Here is a 19,629-nt window from a genome sequence, read left to right as displayed (position 1 = left end):
TGAGAACAGCTGAAATAATTTCTGAATTGTTCTGGACTTTTGAGCACAGACTCCCAGACGGGTTCTGTGGCCAGGGCCACAAACTCCACCTGATGAGAGATGAGGCTCATCTTTGGGAAAAGCTGTCCAATGCTCTGTGAAGCAGCCCATTGTTTGTTTTCCCCTGCCTGTGGAAATGGAAGCCAAGCTTGCTCCCAGGACAGAGAGTTCTGCAACTGTGACCATCGTGAAAGGGGAAGGAAAGGATGTGCAGGGCATTGCCAGACAAAGCCTCATCTCTGTTCTTCCTGCTGTAATAATCCTTGCTAGTTAGTGGCTCCTCTTTTGCCTGAATTGGAGGAGCATTCTGTCACACTCATTGAAGATACGCATTATTAAAGAACTGGGGAAGAGGGTAGAGGATTCATTTCTGAGCGCCTCTGAGTTCCTCTCTGAGCCCCAGGAGTTGTAGACTATAATGAGGTTTCAATCTTCAAATGCTTCATTTGCTCATTTTTGCTATATATAAGAATGGTGAACTGCCTATAAAATATAGACTTGTTTCTTTGACACCCAGAAATCATGCAAATATATTTACAAATAAAGTTCACATAAATTTCATTTAATGATGTGTTTCTTCATACTGACTAATTAGCAACCCCAAATTAATGAGATTTCCTTGCACTGATGGTTTCTTTTATATTAAAAAAAATGGCACTGGGTGACAATGGAAAGAACAGTCTTGGCAACAAAGGTTTACACTGTAGCCCAAGGGATTTAGATTATCATCAGCAGTCTGCTCCAGCAGCAGAGTCTTACTGAATAGAATCTCCTTTCTAGATTAGATAGAAAGAAGAATTAGGGAGATACAAAGAAACATTTTCTAACACTGGTTACACTCTGATTTAGGTGACAATACAAACTGTGGGAATAGGAAAGTGCCGTATATTGGTCTAAACCTAGCAGCGTGATAAATTACTACAGGAGGCAGAGTTAGAGTTACAGAATTTTTTCCTGATTCTCTTGGGCTCTCTCTCTCTTTGGGCTCCTGAGCATTGTAGATTTTGCTTCTTTATGCTTCCTGGTCTCTCTGGGCTTGTCTGAGTCCCTGGTCTGGGATGTGTGGAATGCATCTCCCTTTGGTGTGATTGAGGGGGAGGAAGTGGGGGGGGTGCTCTTGTTGCTGACAGTGAGCCTGAGCTTTCTACAGATGTTGCTCTTCATTTTTAACTGGAATATGGAGGAGAAAGTGTTGACTTTCTAACTTGCAAGACCACACTCTTAAATTATTTGACCCTTGCACATTCTTGACTTTTTAAAACATTTAATTTAAATTCTTCTGGATTTCAGAGCTAGTATCATAGAGTGGATGATAATAATTCTCCAAAGTTCCTTTATTCAGACAGGTAAAGGAATGGGGGTTGATGTAATTCCCACTTTATTGAAGCCAAAAAGCCTACTTAGGGAAAGAGAAAATGGGGAGGCAACTGTTTAAAGCCTTGAAAGAATGCTGTTGTATCTGGTATCCAAAGGACAGGGCATGTGTCTTTGGGTGAACTAACTCCTCCAAAAACCTCATTGAGAAATGGTGTTTGGGGTTTGTCATGGCTTCTAATGGACTCTCGGAGCCGTCTATTTCCCAAGAAGCGAAAGCAGACATCACCTCACATGCAGACTTTCTCTGACTCCACCAACAGCCCTTCTGTCTTATTGTGGGTCCACTTAAGCCTCACAGACCAAAGAAGAACTCAGCCATTTTGGTCAATGATTGGCTGCACTTCCCATCTGAAGAGCCAAATGTTATTTGTGTGTGAGAACCACCGTTCAGATCAGATCTGCTGTGACTCCTTTTCAGATTTCAGCCCAAACTCTTTTACTTCCTATTCTAGAATCAGATACTTCTGACAGGTCTCTATATTAATGCTGGAGATAGGATGTCACTAGAGGTCAGAAATATATGGGCGGGGGGAGAAAATTTAAATATTTTCCAGTTGGAAAACTATCCCGAAATATCTTTATTCTATTTTTGAGCCATAAATAAATGATTGCAGGTGCTTTGAGTCATGTTGCTGATTCCAGGAAAGTGTTTGCGCAAGTTTAGAAAATAGAGCAGACCAGTTGATTCATGCTGAAACTGGTGGCGTTGTCTCCTGAGAAGCTAAGGCACCCTGGCCCCTTGCAAGTGGGGCTTGTGCAATGAAGGCTGCTCTTCAACTTGTCTTAGCTGTCTTTTCCGAGACTGTATTGCTGCCTTTCTCCATCCACCCCCTCCCATCCGCAAAGATCTGGGGACAGCAGCTCTCCAGAAAGTGCCATTTCATAGACATTCTGAAGGTCTGGATGCTGATAGTGCAACAGCCATGTTAGCTTGGCATTGCCCTTGAGAAAATGTAGGAGTAGCAGGCTGTGCCCTAGAGGAAGGACATGGAAGTGGTAAGGGGCTTCAGGGTTCTGCAGGGCGCGGCGGGGAGGGGGTAAGATAGCCCTGTACTATCGCTATTGGGTGAAGGTAAAGCATTTATAAACTTCTCTTCCTGTGGTTGGTTGTTTCCCCTCTGTTACTGCCAGCACACCCACTTGAGTGTCGGCTTGGCTAAAGTCACCCCAAAGGAAGTGTTGAAGTAATGAGAATCACCTACCTTTATTTAGACCTTGCCTTCCTTCCCTCCTTTCTTCACCCCCAAATTATGAATGGAACTGGATGAACGGGGGTTGAATCAGCGCTAAGGCTGTAGGTTGCATCTTGACTTTCCCAGTCTCTGGGAAAGGGGGTAGGGAACCATCTACACCAGTTAGCAATCCTAGACTTCTGTTCATTTAACAACTTCATATTACCTAGTACATTTTGTCCAAGTAAGTTGTGAAAGTAAGTTATTTCTAGTGCTTGGGGCATAGTCTGTGAACTGATCTGTTTCTGTCTCTCATAAATTTTCCGTTTGGCTGGTTGGAGCAGGGCAGAAGTCTTGCTGTGTAGTCAGGGATCAGGCCACCGTTCTCACTGGCTGACCTGGGGCCGTAAGTACGTGGGAACGCTGTCCAGGGCTTCTGGGAGAGCAGGAGAGGGCGAGGAGAGAGCTCTGTGGTGAGGTCTGCCTTTGGGTCGGTGGGGAGCTCTTGCTGACGACTCTTTTGTCAGCGCTTCTATTTTAACCAAGTTGGCAGAGTTCTATCTTACCCAAACAGAGATATACAGCAAAAGAAAACTAACTTGGGCAATTAGAATTGGTGGCAAATCTGAATTATACGGAACATGTTCAAAAAGGTGACATCATATTACTGTCATGTGTGAGCAGGAAACACGTTGCTGCCAGGTAGGAGTTCCTCAGAACCTTCCATTCTAAAAAGATAAGGGCAATTTTAATTAGCGCATTTGCTAATTAGATGAGTACTGTCGATGTGCTTGCTTAACAATTTGTGTTCTTAAATGAGTTACAAATTTTCATGCGTGTGAATTGGCTATTAAGTGGCCAAGCAATGCATTTCTTTAGAAAAATTAATTCTCAGTTTGCTCCCGTTTTAAGGTACCACAATGTCCTATTTGAACAGATGCCAGATGCATGAAGTGCACTACGCGGTAGGTGCATGTCCATGAAAATAATTTGGTTCCAACAGTTTGGTTTCAAGAGAAAAGAATGGTACTGAAGCAGTGGTTTAGACTCCTGAGCGGGGGCAGAGAGACAGAGGTGAGGGGTACCTGTCAGCCCGAGGCAGTGGGTTTTGTGCTCTTGCTCGACTCTTCTGCATGCTCAGTGCATATTTAGGTACAGGCCCAGACTACATGGTACAAAATGAAACACCAAGTATAATTTCAAGGACAGACGTGTCTTGGAGTTCTGAGAGGAAGACAGAGAATGAGCAGTTTACATGTTGGCGGCAACACTCGGGGGCTTGCATGTAGTAGAAGATCAACAGGTATCTGCTAATGATTGATTGGCACTTGCAAGACCCTCCAGTGCTAACCCTCCAGTTAGTGTAGCAGAGTCTGGGAGCCCGAAGTCGAGGACTGCTGATTCTTATGAAACCAATTCGCTTGGTAATAGTTACTTAGTTTGCCTCCTACTTGGCAGACCAAGAATTGGACACAAAGTAGAGTAACAGTAAAAGTCATATAAATGTGGAAATGTATTCCTTTTCCAGGCATTTGTTTAGAATTTCCTGGCACTGGATTGTTTGTAGGTCAGTATTGCAAAAGAATACACATTTTTAACATAATACTGTGGTGGAAAGCAGTTTCCTCACCAACTCACTGATTATTTTACTAATTAGGGATTAGTCAGAAGACAATTAGAATATCTTTTGTTTTCACTGTCCTTGAGAAACACTGTGGTTTGCCTACACTCTGATTCATTGGCAGGCACATGCCTCTGTGGAATTCTTAGAAGAAGGGTTATGCAAGTGTATAGGCCTTAGCTGGTCTGTATCCAGAATGAAGAGAAGTTACCTATTTAGGTGAGCTGCTTAAGTCATCAGCCATCTAATTTATGCACATGCCTACTTCATTAGGTTCAGTAAAGGGATTCAGAAGGAGACTTCAGGGGCTGCTCTGGAAACCAAGACCATAAAGTGGTGTTGAGTTGGATTGTCCAAAGTAATGGTGCTCAGTCACCCACCTTGGTAATTCAAACAATCTTAGCTAAGCAAAACCAAAATTATATTACCTATATTGATGGGTAAGTCTAATTGGTCATTATTTATTTATTTTTATTTTTTAAAGATTTTATTTATTTATTTTTAGAAAGAGGGGAAGGGAGGGAGAAAGACAGGGAGAGAAACATCAATGTGTGGTTGCTTCTCACACACCCCGTACTGGGACCTGACCTGCAACCCAGGCATGTGCCCTGACTGGGAATCAAACTGGCGGCTCTTTGGGTCACAGGCCCAGCAGTCAGTCCACTGAGCCACACCAGCCAGGGCCACTCATTATTTATTGATTGACTATTACATATATGCAATGTATAATTCCTGCTCTCAAGGACTGAGAAAAGTCCAATTGAAGAAGTAGGGCAGAAAAATAACACTAAATGAAATAACCCTCTGTGCCTGAATAGTGGTGTAAGGTTATCATGTATAGGATATGATTAATCATCACATGGGTGGTTGAAGTACTACTATGAGTTCATAAGAAGAAGAGTTCTCTGTATGCTGTCTTCACTGGAAAAGGCGTCGCCAAAGAGGAGGATGGGAAGAGGAAGTGTTTGGTGTGTGGAGAGGAGGGACTTGGAGCAGAGTTGCCTGGGTGGGTCAGGGAGGACCAAGAACAAGGGGTGGCTGCGAGATGAGAAGAAGGACTGGGTGAGGCCCTACCTGGACTACTCAAAGTCTGGTCTGCAGACTAGCGGCATTGCGCCACCTGAGAGCTCGTTAGAATTGCGGAATCTCAGGTCCTAACCTGGACCTCCAGACTCAGAATTTTGGGGGGGTGGGGTCCAGGAATCTGTGCGTGTGTGTGTGTGTAAGTGCCCAGTGGATTCTTTATACGTGCTAAAGTGTGAAAAGCAGGACTACTGGTAATTTGGGCTCTGTTCCAAATGACAGCGAAGACCTGTTGAAGGCTCTTGAGTGAGCTGACAATCCAGGACATTTGGGAAAATGGCTTTTACATAGAAGCCTCTTCAGTGTTCTCACTCAGTGTGCCCGCCATCTGCAAGATGAACTCCATCCAAGTTGCCAATCACCTAACTGTTGAAGCTGAAGTCATATAACTAGCCTTTGAAGTGGTGTCTCCAGGCTGAGGGTAGGTCTTGTCTGAGCAGTGCTGTAGTATGCATCTGTGATGCATTTTTATAAGCAGGGATTTTTTAAAGTGCGTGCTTTGCAAAAAGCAATTAAATCAGCAGCAATAACAAACATACCTAGATGATTAATGCCTTATAGTTTAAAATACACTCATTCATGTATTTTCTGACTATTTAAAAAATCAGTTCCCACCTGATTTGAATCAGTTCATTTATCTGGAATTTATCAGGAAATTTAGATTTCCACATTACTTTCAATAGAAAGAATTTTCCAAGCTAGATCATTGTATGATCATATGTACCAATGGAATTACCATTATGATAAACCATAAGCACACATTTTTAAGTCTTGGTAAAAATAAGTTTGAATATTATTTCAGGTTTATTTGATGACTTTGGTGTAATAATGCCTTCAGGGCTATAAGAAGTTAGGACTGCTGTTCCTATTTTAAACAGCCCCAGATTAGCAATTTTTTGGTCAATTCTAGCAATCACTCAGGCCTTTACTTCCCACATGACTGTTCCAATAAGCAAGAAAGGATGGAATTTTCTTCAGGTTAAAATACTAACCTTAATTTTGCCTGCAGTATCACAGAGTTGTCCTTGGCCCATGGACTTGAGGGCGATGTTAGCCTCTGTCAGTGTGGATCATGTGGTTCTGGGCATCAGCACTTCCCTCCCCACGTGGAGGACCTCTTCCCCTGATGGTCACAGGGTAATTTAGATGTTGGAGTTTGCCAGAAAGTAGACCCCACGAAAGACAGGACGTTGTATTCACCGAGACTCCAGGTGGACCCTGGAGACCGCAAGAGCAGATCTCTGCCACGCCCCCTTAAACAGCAGCTGCGTTCTTGTCCTAGAGATTCAGAACCACGTTTATAAATACAGCCTGAGCAAAGGCTTCATGTGCAGACCTGAGCACTCAGTCTTGAACCTTAGCCCTAAGCACCTTTACTTTTGGTGCATAAAACATGAGCTCTATTGTCAGCTCTGTTGAATGACACTGAGGGTGGCTCCCATCGTAATGGAAAGAAGCCTGGCTTTGGGACAAATGGGCCTGGGTTCAAGGTCTGGCTGTATTACTCAGCAGCCCTGTGGCCTTGGGCAAGTCAGCTCCCACCTCTGAGCCTCTGTTTCACTCTGGAAAATGCAGGTATTAACGCCTGCTTCCGAGAGTCTCGCATCAGTGGGAACGTAGCTCATAACTCACATGTGGTAGGTGCTCAACACATGATTGCCACTGTTAACCTCTCCTTGTTTGTTGTCTCACATTAGCCTTAGATTATACTTTTCTAAGGAAATAAAAGGCCAAGATGGAGATGGTTTGCTTCAAGCAGTGAGGTCTCCTCACCGTTGCCTAGGAACACCAGCTGCATCCCATCTCTGCACTCGGGAGGCATTCCTGCTCCTGGGATGCTCAGACCTGACTCATTTTGATGCTCCCCTTCCCCTCCTTGAAGTCCCAGCTCTTCCATGGAACTTTCCTTCACTATTTCTTCATCACAAATCCACTAGGAATGAAATACTGTGGTGGTAATTCATATTTCATCAGAAGTTCTCATTCCTCCAACTGGACTGTAGCCTTTTGAAGACTCTCTATAAATCCAAACTAACTGACCAATAGGACATTGGTCCCTCACTACACCATATGTGGCCACCAAACGCAGGCTTGTGAATGAAAAATTAGAATTAATATTTTCCTGAGCAGCTTTTCTTTCTTTTTGTCAGACACCTACAATTAAGGATAACCTATTTTAATTCTCCATGAAGTAGCTACTATCGGATATTAATTTAACAGCTGGGGCAACCAACACCTCTGTTTGGCCAAGCTCACAAAGCCCGTAAGTACAATAGCTGAGCCAGGACTCACACGCAGGCAGACGGGATGCAGTGCCTGAGTCTGGACTACGTAGGGGAGGGTGTGTATGGAGAAAGCTATCAGAACATTCAAAAACACTCATGACAGAGTATCACAAACAGGATGGTGTACTGTCCAGGCATGAACTGTTTCAGTTGAGGTTCTCAAGCTCCCAAGTTTTTTCTCTCATTCGTGGCATTAACAAGTCTGTTCAGATCATGGATTTCTACATCTAGAGAAACCAGCTGGCTATCCAAGTTGCTGAGCCCTTGGTCCCCGTCACAAGGTGACTCGCTCCTGACACTGCCACTTGCTCTGGCCGCCTCACCACCTTTCCAAGTCGTTAAGAACAAAAGGTTTGTGGACAGACCAAACACAGGCTGTGTCTGCTCTGCTTCTACAGGCCCCTTTGCCCGCTCAGAGCGGACTGCAGGGTGTGAATTGGAGTCTGTGCTCCTAGATTTTCATAAAACCACCCATGCTGGAATCAAGCACCTTCTTACAATAGCACGACCATGATTAAACCCTTCCTCAGAGAGGACCCTGTGCTATGACACCACATATTTATACATTTATCTCAGCACTCTGCCCAGCGTTCAGAGTCATCCTGGGCAGAAGTATGGAAATCAAAGAATGTAATAACCAAAAAGCTTCCTTTCATGCTCAGCCTGTCATCAAATGAAAGTCTTAGTGAAGTGGTACAGAAATCCTCTTCAAGGTGCCTGCAGCCACCAGCCATGCCACTTAAGGTTTAAAACAATGTGATCAAGTGTTCAGAATCCACAGGACTGAGCTGTGTCTGTACGTCAGTGTATTCTTTCCAAGTTGCCAGTTTCCCCCAGGGCAGCACATTTTCATGTTGGCTCTGTCACAGGAGTCAGAACATGAAAGGGGCCAGAGCGCAGTGGTAATGTCAGCCGCGCTTTCCTGCCATCACGGAGAGGTTGATTTGGCTCAGGGCAGCCATGTGTATGAACCCAGCAACAACTCTATAGGACTAAACGTCAAGCCCATTATGACTGATAGAAAGAAAAAGATAAGAAATGAGGTTACGAAAGCATAGCTCTCTAGCCATAGTTGGAATTTCAGGCCCTTGATATGATTGTGTCTTAGAGTTGTGGAAACACAGTAAGCCCAGTATCAGAGACACAGTAAGTGCTGTATTATGGCATCTTTGGAATGGCTTGGGTGAGCCTGGCCTGGTGTTAGGCATTGTAAGGACACAGCCAGGTGCGGGAGACGTGGCCCTGGTCACTGCAGGAGATGCTTCCTGTTCTACCAAGGCAGTGTATTGGAGAGGGAGGGTTGCTTGTTCTTTTTCAAAAATAAGATATTTAGGACAGTGGAAATAGGGAAGAGATGGAGTGACTTCAAGCTAACTTTTTCTTAAACTTTTTCATTTATCTTAAACTCTGTTTCTAGAATAGTTTTTCTTTTTTATTCTTTTTAGTCCTCCTCACCCAAGGATATGTTTACTGATTTTAGAGATTGAGGGGAGAGAGAGAGCAAGAGAGGGAAACATCTATTGATTGCCTCCTGTACATGCCCTGACAGAGGATCAAACCCACTAGGTATGTGCCCTGACCAGGAATTGAACCCTCACCCTTTTGGTGTACAGGACAATGCTCCAACCAGTTGAGCCACCCAGCCAGGGCTAGAGTAGTTTTCATTTTTTTAACATCAGCTTTCATGATGCCATTTTATAACTCAAAAGATCTCTAGAGTTCTTTACTTTCCACATATGTTTTCAGAACCATGTCCCCTCATCAGTACCCAGCCTCTCTCCATCCTGCCTGTATCCAGAGTTGATGAGCCGTTTCCTAGATAGTGAGTTTTCTCTCGGGCTCGCCTCTACCCTGCTCGTCCCCGTATACAGCATTCACTTTGCTTACTGCTGCCCCACAAGGCTGTGCCTCTAACTCGCCAGGCCTCCTCCTCCTCCCTCCTCCCTCCTCCCTCCTCCCGGTGTTCCTGACCTCACTCAAGTGGCCTTTCCTCAAATTCAGACTTGCCTCACCAAATAGCTATAGCAATGGCCAGTTCCATCAATACCACTAGTATTACGAAAAATAAAACATAAAAGGGTTTTCATATGACTGTTTCTTACAGTGGTCTCCTATAAGTGGTAAGGCCCGAATGACGGGCAGTTACTTTCTAGTGGGGCTAAGAAAATATGACCCAGAGACATGGGTGTCACAATTGAATTTGAAAGAAGAGAGTTGTCCCCTAATGATGGAGCATTTTGCCTTGCTGTCTGTGGTTTCCCGTCTTCAGTTCCTAGCTTCTGGACACCGAAGTCGTGGCTTACATCATACTCCAGACTCTCCAGTCGCCTGCCCCAGGGCTGGGTACCCAGGAAGACCTGTTGTGTCTATGGGTCAAATGACATAGACACACGGGGGAAAAGGAGATGTGACAGAGTGTGGGGTGAGGACCTTCAGACGGCACATTGTAGAAATCGTTCATCATGTCACTGGCACATCAAAGGCAAACTGTTCCAAGTCCGATCTTTTGTTGGGCGCTTATGTGAAATGCATTCAAAAGTGATAGAATCTTTGCACATATAAACACCTAACAAATGATGAAGAGTGTGTGTCCAAACAAACCCACTGGCAGGACACGCAGTGCTGCGGAGAGGAAGCCCCCGACTATCCATCACACCTCAAAGGGTGAATAGGGCGGGTCTAGTGTTCCCTTCAAAGGCAGGAAAGGTTAGCGCTCTGGGAAAATGGGGCGCAGTGGGGCACAGCGGGGATTTCTAATAGATGGTGTGGCCCTTCCGGCTTGTAGGTCATTATTAACTATTCTTACCCTAAATGGCCGTGACATATAATCTCTTTCCTAATTGTATTATTTTACTTGGTATCACAAGATCGTAACTGTTTAGACATTCAGGTGAGATTAAGGGAGGAGAAGGTAGAATAAGGCTCTTAAAATCTTTGATTACCTCAGAAAACATATTTGCTTACTTTACCAGGAAGCTAGTGTTTTCTTTTGTTTTGTTTTCGATCCCTGCCAAGAGAGGATTAAGGAGTAGCCGCTGGGTTTGCCAGCTTTCTTTGGATTTCAGTTTATGTAATTAGGCAGTTCCCAGAGTGACTGGAGGTTCTCACTCTGCATCAAAACATGCTTCTCAGATGTGTTAGGTGTGGAGGCCAGAAACAATGCGGACTCACTGAATGGAGGGAGGGGAAGTGAAAAACTTATCTTGCCTTAAAACATTCCTCCATAGAAAGGGTCGACTGAGCTGTGTTGAGTAGAAAGCAGGTTAAAACTGGAGTTCAAAATTGCCCTATGTTAGAATAACTCAGAATGAGGCTAATAATATGGGGAAAGCAAATATAGTTTACTGTTGAACTTCCAGCATCTAGAGCCTCATCCATGGTGAGTGTTCGATCCCTCACACATTCGACAGTTCGATCCCTCACACATTCGACAAAGACATACTAGGAGCCCACGGTGGGCCGGGCTCAGTCCTAGTTGCTGAGGATACGGTAAGGGCGCACACTGGCAAAAATCCCTTCTCCCTGACGCTCGCATGGAGGGAGGGTTGGATGAGCAGACTTCGGTGCAGTACCTCCCTAGGTACAGAGTCCAGAGCCAGGGGTGATGGAGGAAGAATAAGACGTGCTCCTTAAGGAACTGAGCATCTCCCAGGGAAGTGAAGATATCTGTCCACAAAATAAAAGGGCTTTTGGAAGCTGCGCCTGAGCAGTGGGGGCCGAGAGAGGCGGATTCCAGGAGGGCAGCGTGGTCGGAGCACCCCGACTCCAGATGCCGCAGGCGGAAGGCGCCGCAGCGCGCCGACTGTCTTCGGGTCCTCACACAGCGGGGCTCGGCAGACACAAATGTTAGTGCACCCTTTGGTTCCTGTTCTCTCTTACAGCCCCCTAACCTCATTTGTTCCTCTGCCCACACAGTGCTTGTTTTTAACGGAAATTGTAGCAGTTTTCTTTTGGGTTAGGCTAATGTCCTTTAAAAACAAAAACCAGAATTTTCCACAGTTCCTGCCTTAATTTAGTATACCGACTACTGGGGTTGAAATGCATACATCAGTCAAACAAATAAAACTGTCACTGTTCTGAACGCTATAGTGGAAAGCATAGCACATATTGGGGGGATTTGACCTCAGCCGAGAAGTCAGGGACAGCTTCCTAGAAGAAAGATGGCTGCACTTAAATCTGGAGGATGTGGAGGAATTAACAAGGTGCAGGGAGAAGGGGAAACATTTCAAGCAGAAGAAACAGCATGAGCAAAGGCCCTGTGGCAGGAGGGAGTTCTCTGCTGAGGCAGAAGGAATGAGAGGCAGCCAGAAGTGAGATGACTCGGGGGTAGGTAAAGCCAGACCATACGAGCTGTATGGCACATTAAGAAGTTTTCTATGTATTCCAACAGGAAGCCTTTAAAAGAATTGGCCAGTAGAATGAGGGGAGGAAGGGGGTGAGTTACAATCAGAATTTCATTTCAGCAGGGCACACTGCCTGTCATGCGATCAGCATGTGGTGGGGATGCTGGGGTTGACGTAGGGAGCAGGAATACAAGGCAAGAGTCTAGACAAGAGGTAATAACTGTTTGAGCCAGAATGGTGGTCATGAAGGTAGTAGAGATGGACCAAAGTAGACAAATATAACATGTACAAAACAGGAAGTGCAAAGATACAACAGGTGAATGCAGCAGGGCTCAAAGGTGCATGCAAGGGGTGAGGGAGAGGGAGAGGGAGGTATTGCAAATGACTTCCCAGTTTCTGACGTGTACAGTTGGCCGAAGGGTGAAGCCCGACCCTGAGACAGGCACCCTGGATGAGGACCCGCTGGCTGAGGGGAAGATTACGAAGTCAGTTTTGAACATAACTGACTTTGGGGCACCTAGCGGCAGATGTCAGAAACAGAGTTGGATAAATGGGTCTGCAGCTTGCAGAAGAGGTCTAGGATGGAGGTGGACATTTGTGAGCCCTCCGAGTCCAGGTACACTGAACGCTGTGGGTATCAATGACATCACTCAGCAATTACAGAGTGAGCAAAGGTGGTGGTGGGGGTGGGGGGTGGTTCTAGAACCAGCTGTGTGGAATTCTAACACCTAGTGGCTGGGGAAGGGAGAAGCCTACAAGAGGAAGCAGAAAAAACCCTGCCAGAAACATAGGGAGGAAGTGCAGCCTGACAGCCAAGGGAAGTGAGTGTTCATTGGAAGAGACGGTGACCAGGGGAAAATGCTGCTGAAAGGACAGGAAAAATGAAGACTTGACCGTGATAATAATAGCAGCTCTAATACTGCCAGAAACAATAATATAGATGATCTTTGGGGAGCACCATTTATGAGTCAGGCATTTTAACGTATAATTTAATCCTCCTAAGAAGTCTTTAAGGCAGGTCTTATTACCATCCTCATTTTTACAGAGGAGAACACTGAGCACAGAGATGGGAACTCATTTGCCCCGGGTCACTCAGCCAGTCACGTGATGAAGCTGGGGTGGGAGCTCTCTCTCACTGCACAGCCACTATTCTTAACGCCGTGCGTCCAGTGTTAGAAGGGAAAAGCAGCAAGGAAGGGTAAGCAGGGAGGGCAGAAGATTCTTCTTTAAAGATTCGAACTCATTCAAACACAGCCAAGGAAATGCTCCGTGGTCTCTAAAGCCCAGGTCCAAAGTGGTGGCGCTGGAGTGGTGCAGCTGTGGCCATTTCTGATGGTGTGGTTCAGCTGGACGAGGGCCGTGTCCACGACATGGTGCAGGGTCCGTGCCTGGTGAAAGGCTTTCCGCAAGTGCTCCAGGGTGGTGGTCCTCAAAATTGGGGTCCCAGGACCAGCAGCATCGACATCATTTGGGGACTGCGCTGCAGATTCTCAGGCTCCGTTCCTCACCTTCTGCATCAGAAATAGAACCAGCAGTCCATCCAGGTTCTAACAAACCTCTGTGTGATTCTGATACAAGTTCAAGAATCCTTGTTCTCGGGGATCCTTGACAAGAAAAGAGAAAAAAAAAGGAAAACTCAAATAACTTATAATCCATATATCTCACAGACGCAAAACACCTTGGAAGAAACCAGATGGAAGAGTCAGTGGTTCTCAGCCCTGGCTGCTCATGGGATTCACACGGGGAGCTTTAAAGCACTGATGCCTGAGTCCTTCCCTCGGAAATTCTGGTTCCGTGGGCCCGGGGTTTTTCTGAGCATCCGGGTTTTGAAATGAATAGTTGAATGGGCAATGGATGAATGAATGGTCAGTAAGGCAGCCTCTGTACTTCTGAGTACAAAACTGTACTCTGGGAGGAAAGTGAGTCAGGTCTTGAAGGGGAAGGGTGGGGCAAATGGAAAAGAAACTAGACCTTGGGCCTTGGGCCCATTTTGAATACCAGGAAAGCCTCAAAAATTCTGGAGATTGGGATATGAGAGAAGGTTATCTGAATTAATAACAGTTCTTAACGATGGACTTATTTTTCAAAGAGATGCCAATAATAAAGTAGATGCACTATCAGTTGCGTGAATGAAAAAGTATCATTGTGATTTTACTCAGTCTTAATGGAAGTGATTCTATGAATTTTGACTGAAAACAATATGCTGACTTTCTCCTGGGAGATCCACTTAGGACTCCACCTGTATGTTAAGAAGGTGCTCTGCTCCTCTGGTCTCTCAAACATCACCTTCCACCCCAGCCGCCCTGGCCAGTTTCCTGGTCCCCAAGCATCCCCACACCCAGGCGTTTGTGTGTGTCTCCCCTGCCCCACCTCCCCCTCCTCTCCAGGCCTCGCCCCATTGAAAATCCCGCATGGTCCCCTGGCTCAGGGAGCGCTCCCTTCTCCAACCCTGTCAGCACCCGGTGTCTTTAAGGCACTCTGCTTCTATTCTGTTTTCATCACTTGGCTCCCTTTCCATCTCCACCCCTGGATGATAAGTCCCCCAAGGACAGTTATGACTTACAATTTTTACCCCCTGCCTAGCATAGCACCCCACCCCCCACAGGCTTAGAAAATCGTAGCCAAGATGCGTTTCAGTTCATCTTCTTCCCCATGACCATGGCTTGTGGAGAAGCAGGCACCACCCCTCTGCCGCCAGGAGCTGAGACTGTGGCCTGGCTTTTCTGAGGGCTGAAGCAGGAACCCAGAGGGAACATCATCCAGAGTGACAGGTGGCCCTCATGGGAAGGGGCTCTGACATTGTTTGTTCTGTGCTACTTTGTATGGTTTCCACACCTGCTCTGACACATCGTCACACACTTGGTGGCTGAAAACATAGAATCTCTTCTCTCACAGTTCTGGAGACCAGAATTCTGAAACCAGCGTCATGGACCAACACAAGGTGTTGGGTGGGCCGTGCTCCCTCCAGGCTTTAGGGGAGTCTTCTTGCCCCTTCCAGCTCCTGGTGGCAGCTGCCTTCCTTGGCTTGTGGCCACATCACTCCAGTCTCTGCCTTCTGGTCACATTGCTTTCTCTTCCCTTCTCAAACCTCCCTCTTCTGAGAACATTTGTGGTTGCAGGAAAGGCCCTGCCCCGCCCCGTGACCCAGGATAGCCATCAAAGGGAATGTTCACCTGTTTAGGGATTAGAACATGGATATCTTTTGGAGAGCCCATTATTCAACCTTCCACACACGTAAAGGGAGCTGGTGCCTCCAGACCCGTCCAAGGCCACACTGCAAGGCTGTGACAGAAGTCGGACAAAAATCCAAGTCTCCTTGATGTCAACTTTGGTCTTCTTCTGCTAGACCGAGAGAATGCCCGTGAAAGTAATACAGGGCAAGAGGTTTTAAGCTAGCACCCCGGACCCTCAGTGGTGCGCGGCATGCACTCATCTTCTCTCTGGATTGTATGCGTGCTTCCAGGATCCAGCCAGCAGCCAGGTCCCCGTAGCATCCTGGTTCTATCACGATGGGCTCCCCGGATGCCGGCCTGTGTGGGCAGCCACAGTGAAATGAGCTAAATGGCGTTTTCTCCTCTCCTTTCAGGATCGCCTCTTTTTCGTCATGGAGTACGTAAATGGCGGAGACCTCATGTTCCAGATTCAGCGCTCCCGAAAGTTCGACGAGCCTCGTTCCCGGTTCTATGCTGCAGAGGTCACGTCCGCCCTCATGTTCCTCCACCAACACGGAGTCATCTACAGGTAGCTCTCCAGCCCCGCTCCCCTCCCGACAGCGGGCAAGGAGAGAACCCTCCAGACACTCGAACTGCCTTTGGCTGCTGCCCAGCTGGTCTCTTAGTAACCCGCTTCAGAGTAGTTGTTTGTTTTAATTTGCTTACAGAGGACTTTGGGGAGGGGGCGGCTGTTTATCGCCGCGAATGTTAATATTTGAATAGCCCCAGGAGACCCGCTGCTTGTGCCAGTTTTGATTGAAAGCCCAAGAACGACATTTTAAGGGCCTGGTGCCCAACGACCTTGGTGTGACCTTCATTTCTTTCTTTCCCCACCCTCTTCCTTCGACATCAGGGCATTCTCTTTACTTTTTCCTTCTGTGCCATGAACTTCCTCCCCTTCCCAACCTCTTGCCACTTCCTCAGTTTGTTTGGCTTAGTTGTCTCCAGCAGATAGAATCAGAGAAGGAGGAGTTGCCCGGGGGTCTCAGGGTTTACGGTCCAGGCCGAGGAAAGGAAGGGAACTAGACAATATCCAGAGGAAGTGACTCTCTGCAGATCATCTAGTCCCCGATTACTGCCCTGTCCCCGGTCCAAGAAAACATGAGACGCAGCGTGCGCATGCGCGCGCACACACACATTTTCCAGTAAGGACGGCCTATTTACGCAGGCTCTTCTCTGAGGTCAGGAATTCTGGGAGAAGTAAATATTTATAATTAGCAACAGGCCACTAAAGTTCTAAAGTTATTTCAGTGACTGTCAATTTCTTGGTTTTTGCTTTTTCACCCTCTTTTTTAATTTGGGGGAAGGATAGCTGGTTTGGTTCATCTCAGAACTTAGTCACTCACTAGAACTTCACTGGTCACTCAAGTTCCCACTCCTGGGAGCAACTAAATGTTCTGAAAAGGTTTCTGACCAACCCCTACCCAGGCTTTGCTTCCTAATGACATTCCTTAGCTTCCCGAATGATGTGCCTCTCTGCTCAGAGTCAGTGGTTCCCTGTGGGCTGCATAACAAAGCCGGCACTTTCTAGCCCTCTTGTTCGTGACCTCCTGCACTGTGAGTTCACCTACTTGTTTCCTATTGACGCAGGACAAGTTACCACAGTCTTTTTTTAAAAAAATATTTTATTTATTTATTTTTAGAGAGGGAAGGAAGGGAGATAGAGAGAGAGAGAAACATCAATGTGCGGTTGCTGGGGGTCATGGCCTGCAACCCAGGCATGTACCCTGACTGGGAATTGAACCTGCGACACTTTGGTTCGCAGCCCATGCTCAGTCCACTGAGCTACGCCAGTCAGGGCAGTTACCACAGTCTTAGTGGCTTAATATAACAACTGTTTATTACCTCTCAGTTCCTGTGGGTCAGCAGTCCAGGCCCTGGTGTACCTGGGCCTCTGCGCAGGATCTCTCTACTGTGATTGACATATCAGCCAGGCTGCATTCTTATCTGAAGTCTGGGGTCCTCTTCCAAGCTCATGTGGTTGTGGGTAGAAGTTATTTCCTTGTAGATGTAGAATTCACGTGTCTTGCTCCTTTGAGGCTAGCAGGAGAGAAAGCCTTTCTTGCTTTGAGTCTCTAAGTAAAGCCTGGACCCTCCTTTAAAAGAATTATTCATTTAGATCAGGCCTGCCCAGGATAATCTCCTTTTCATTTCTGAAAGTCAAATGATTAGGGACCATAATTATATCTGCAAATCCCTTTGCCTTTGCACTGTAATATTACATAGTCGTGAGAGTGATGTCCCATCCCTTCTTCCACATTCTTTTGGTTAGAGGGAAGTCTCAGTTTCCACCAAAGTCAAGAGGAGGGAATTATGGAATTATGCCAGAGTATGCATCATTGGAGGTCACCTTAGCTTCTGCCTGCTACAGCCCATACACCTTCCTTCTCTCACTTCCCACAATACCTTGTTTTGAACCCACCAAGGCTCTTAGCTTTCCTCAAACTCATCTGCCAGTGCCCAGCTTTCCCATGCTTGTGCCCCGCCTCGCTCCCCTCTCTGCCATGCAGTACTTCCTGCCTTCACAAAGCCTGATCCCGCCTGCCAGAGTGAGCCCGCCTGTCCCGCACACTCTCATTTGCAGTCTGGGACTGTCACGGCTGCACCTACCACTGTTCACCTTGTGCTGGGCCTAAGCATCCACGTGGATCCTTCACTAAGTAGCAAACTCTCTTAAGGGTCATTTTTTTTCTTTTTTAACCCCTTAATCTTTTTTTTTTCTGTGATTGAGACACCACATTTGAGCACTTACCTTGTTGGCCTAGGACAGTACCCTGCTTGTAGTAGGTGCTCGCTAGGTATTTGTTACTCCAGTCTGTAAGTCCAGAGCCTTCCAGTCCAGTGGCTTTCTACCTCACAGGTGTATACTTCTTAAAAGTCTGTGTTAGAAGCATTCCTAACACGCAGTAGACAGTTTTTTTTTTCCTTGACCCGAAAAGGTCCCCATTTCTTCATATCTCTCCTTTTATGGATTAATGAGGACCATGTGGTCTCTGTTTCCCACGATGCTTTGCTTTAAGCTGTCAGCAGAAGGTTATTCAGGGCAGTTAGTCTGCAGCTGGCTGGAGAGGCAGTGAGAGTGTGTCCTGTTGGCTCTTCTGGGGCGCGGGCAGAGGCCATAGTTTGTATGATACAGGGCTTTATTTGGAAGAATAGCAAAACCAGTTATTGGAGGAGAACTTCACTGCTCAAGTTGAGATTGAATTTTTCAGCCTTCCTGCTAGAATTGACACACAGATGAGCGACTCACTGGCCAGTGTTCAGGACCAAAGGAAGAAGACGTTTCTCGGGCCATTGGCTCACACTCACAGGACAGCCCGGGTTGACAGGCACAGCCGCCTTTCCTTTCCTCCAGTCCCTCTCTGCGCTGGTTTCCCACACCGGGCAGCAGCAGAGCCCCGTCTTTGTGTCCCCTTCCCAGCGTTCCTGGCACTCCTCTGTGGAGGAAGGCGTTGGCTCACTGTGTCCACTCTTCCTAACTACGGCTTTTAAAGGTCTCTTTCCCTCCCTACGCAATTGCACACCCCATGAGAGGTGGAGGCTTCGAAGGGTGGCCCTTCTTTCCCAAGGTGATTCGGGGAACTTCCTCCTCCACTACCAGCTGCTCAGTGCTTGCGCATTTTTCTCTGAGCTGCTCAGTGGCACTGACTGACTCCCTGAGAGCGCTCCTCTGTCCATGCGACATGGAAAAGGGAGATTGTGTGACCTGCCTCAGACAGAGGGCAGCTGGGGGCCCTGGGAAGAGAACCAGGGCTCGGCAGACAGCCCAGAAGCCAGGGGCACTGCAGCAGAGTGGGTTGGAGACCGTGGCCTCTGCCACCCTGTGAAGCATCTTAGCATTTTATGCCTCAGTGTCCTCATCTGTACAGTGGGGATAGTTGTTGTATCTTTGTCTTGAGTCTTTGGGGGTTTAGTGAGCTGCTAGGTCTAAATAATTTTGAATAGTGCCTGCCACACTAAGTTCTCAGGTAGCTAATGTTATCATATTTTGAGTTGATTTTTATTAAGGTGTGTTGAAAGAACGTTGGGGATATTTCATTCAGCCCAGGCTTCAAAAGGGAATTCTGAAATTGCAGGAAAATGAATTCCTTCCTCCCTTCTTATAAAATTAAACTCCTCTTAAAAGAATTATAAAAGTAGTAGTCATAGGACAAATAATAATTTAAGCAGCAAAGAAATGTATAAAGTCAGTTTTTCCTTCACCAGCCTCATAGCCCCCTGGGTAAAACCTTTGAACGGTTTCTAAAAGGTTTAAGAAATCTTGCTGAGCAAGTTACTGAACCTCCTTGGGACAGGCTTCCACTTGAGAAGTTCAGGAGTGCCTGCCTGTCTCCCTCCCATGGTAGTTGAGAGGGGTGGCTGGACGTCAGACTGTAGCGATGGAGGTGAAGGCTAAGACCAGGTATTTTATTTATGTAAATTGTTATTAATGATTAGCATTTGTCACTTGGAGCCCTAAAATTTAGTCTTTTTCTAGCAGAGGAAGAAGTTATGAGT

At 46.5% G+C, this 19,629-nt stretch overlaps 1 protein-coding gene across 1 annotated transcript in view; it reads left to right on the top strand.

Annotated features, from left to right (window-relative positions):
• The window catches only part of PRKCE (protein kinase C epsilon), a 471,868-nt gene that overhangs the window by 376,300 nt on the left and 75,939 nt on the right, over positions 1–19,629 (top strand). Inside the window, exon 11 of the mRNA XM_045827647.1 lies at positions 15,507–15,661. Within this exon, the coding sequence (XP_045683603.1) occupies positions 15,507–15,661 (155 nt within the window). The remainder of the gene's footprint in view (positions 1–15,506; positions 15,662–19,629) is intronic.

This window comes from Phyllostomus hastatus, unplaced genomic scaffold (assembly GCF_019186645.2).
Source record: "Phyllostomus hastatus isolate PE091 unplaced genomic scaffold, TTU_PhHast_1.1 phas_scaffold_78, whole genome shotgun sequence".
In the NCBI taxonomy this organism is placed as follows: domain Eukaryota; kingdom Metazoa; phylum Chordata; class Mammalia; order Chiroptera; family Phyllostomidae; genus Phyllostomus; species Phyllostomus hastatus.
Note: the sequence above shows the minus strand (reverse complement) of the source record. Positions and strands in the feature narration are given on the sequence as shown.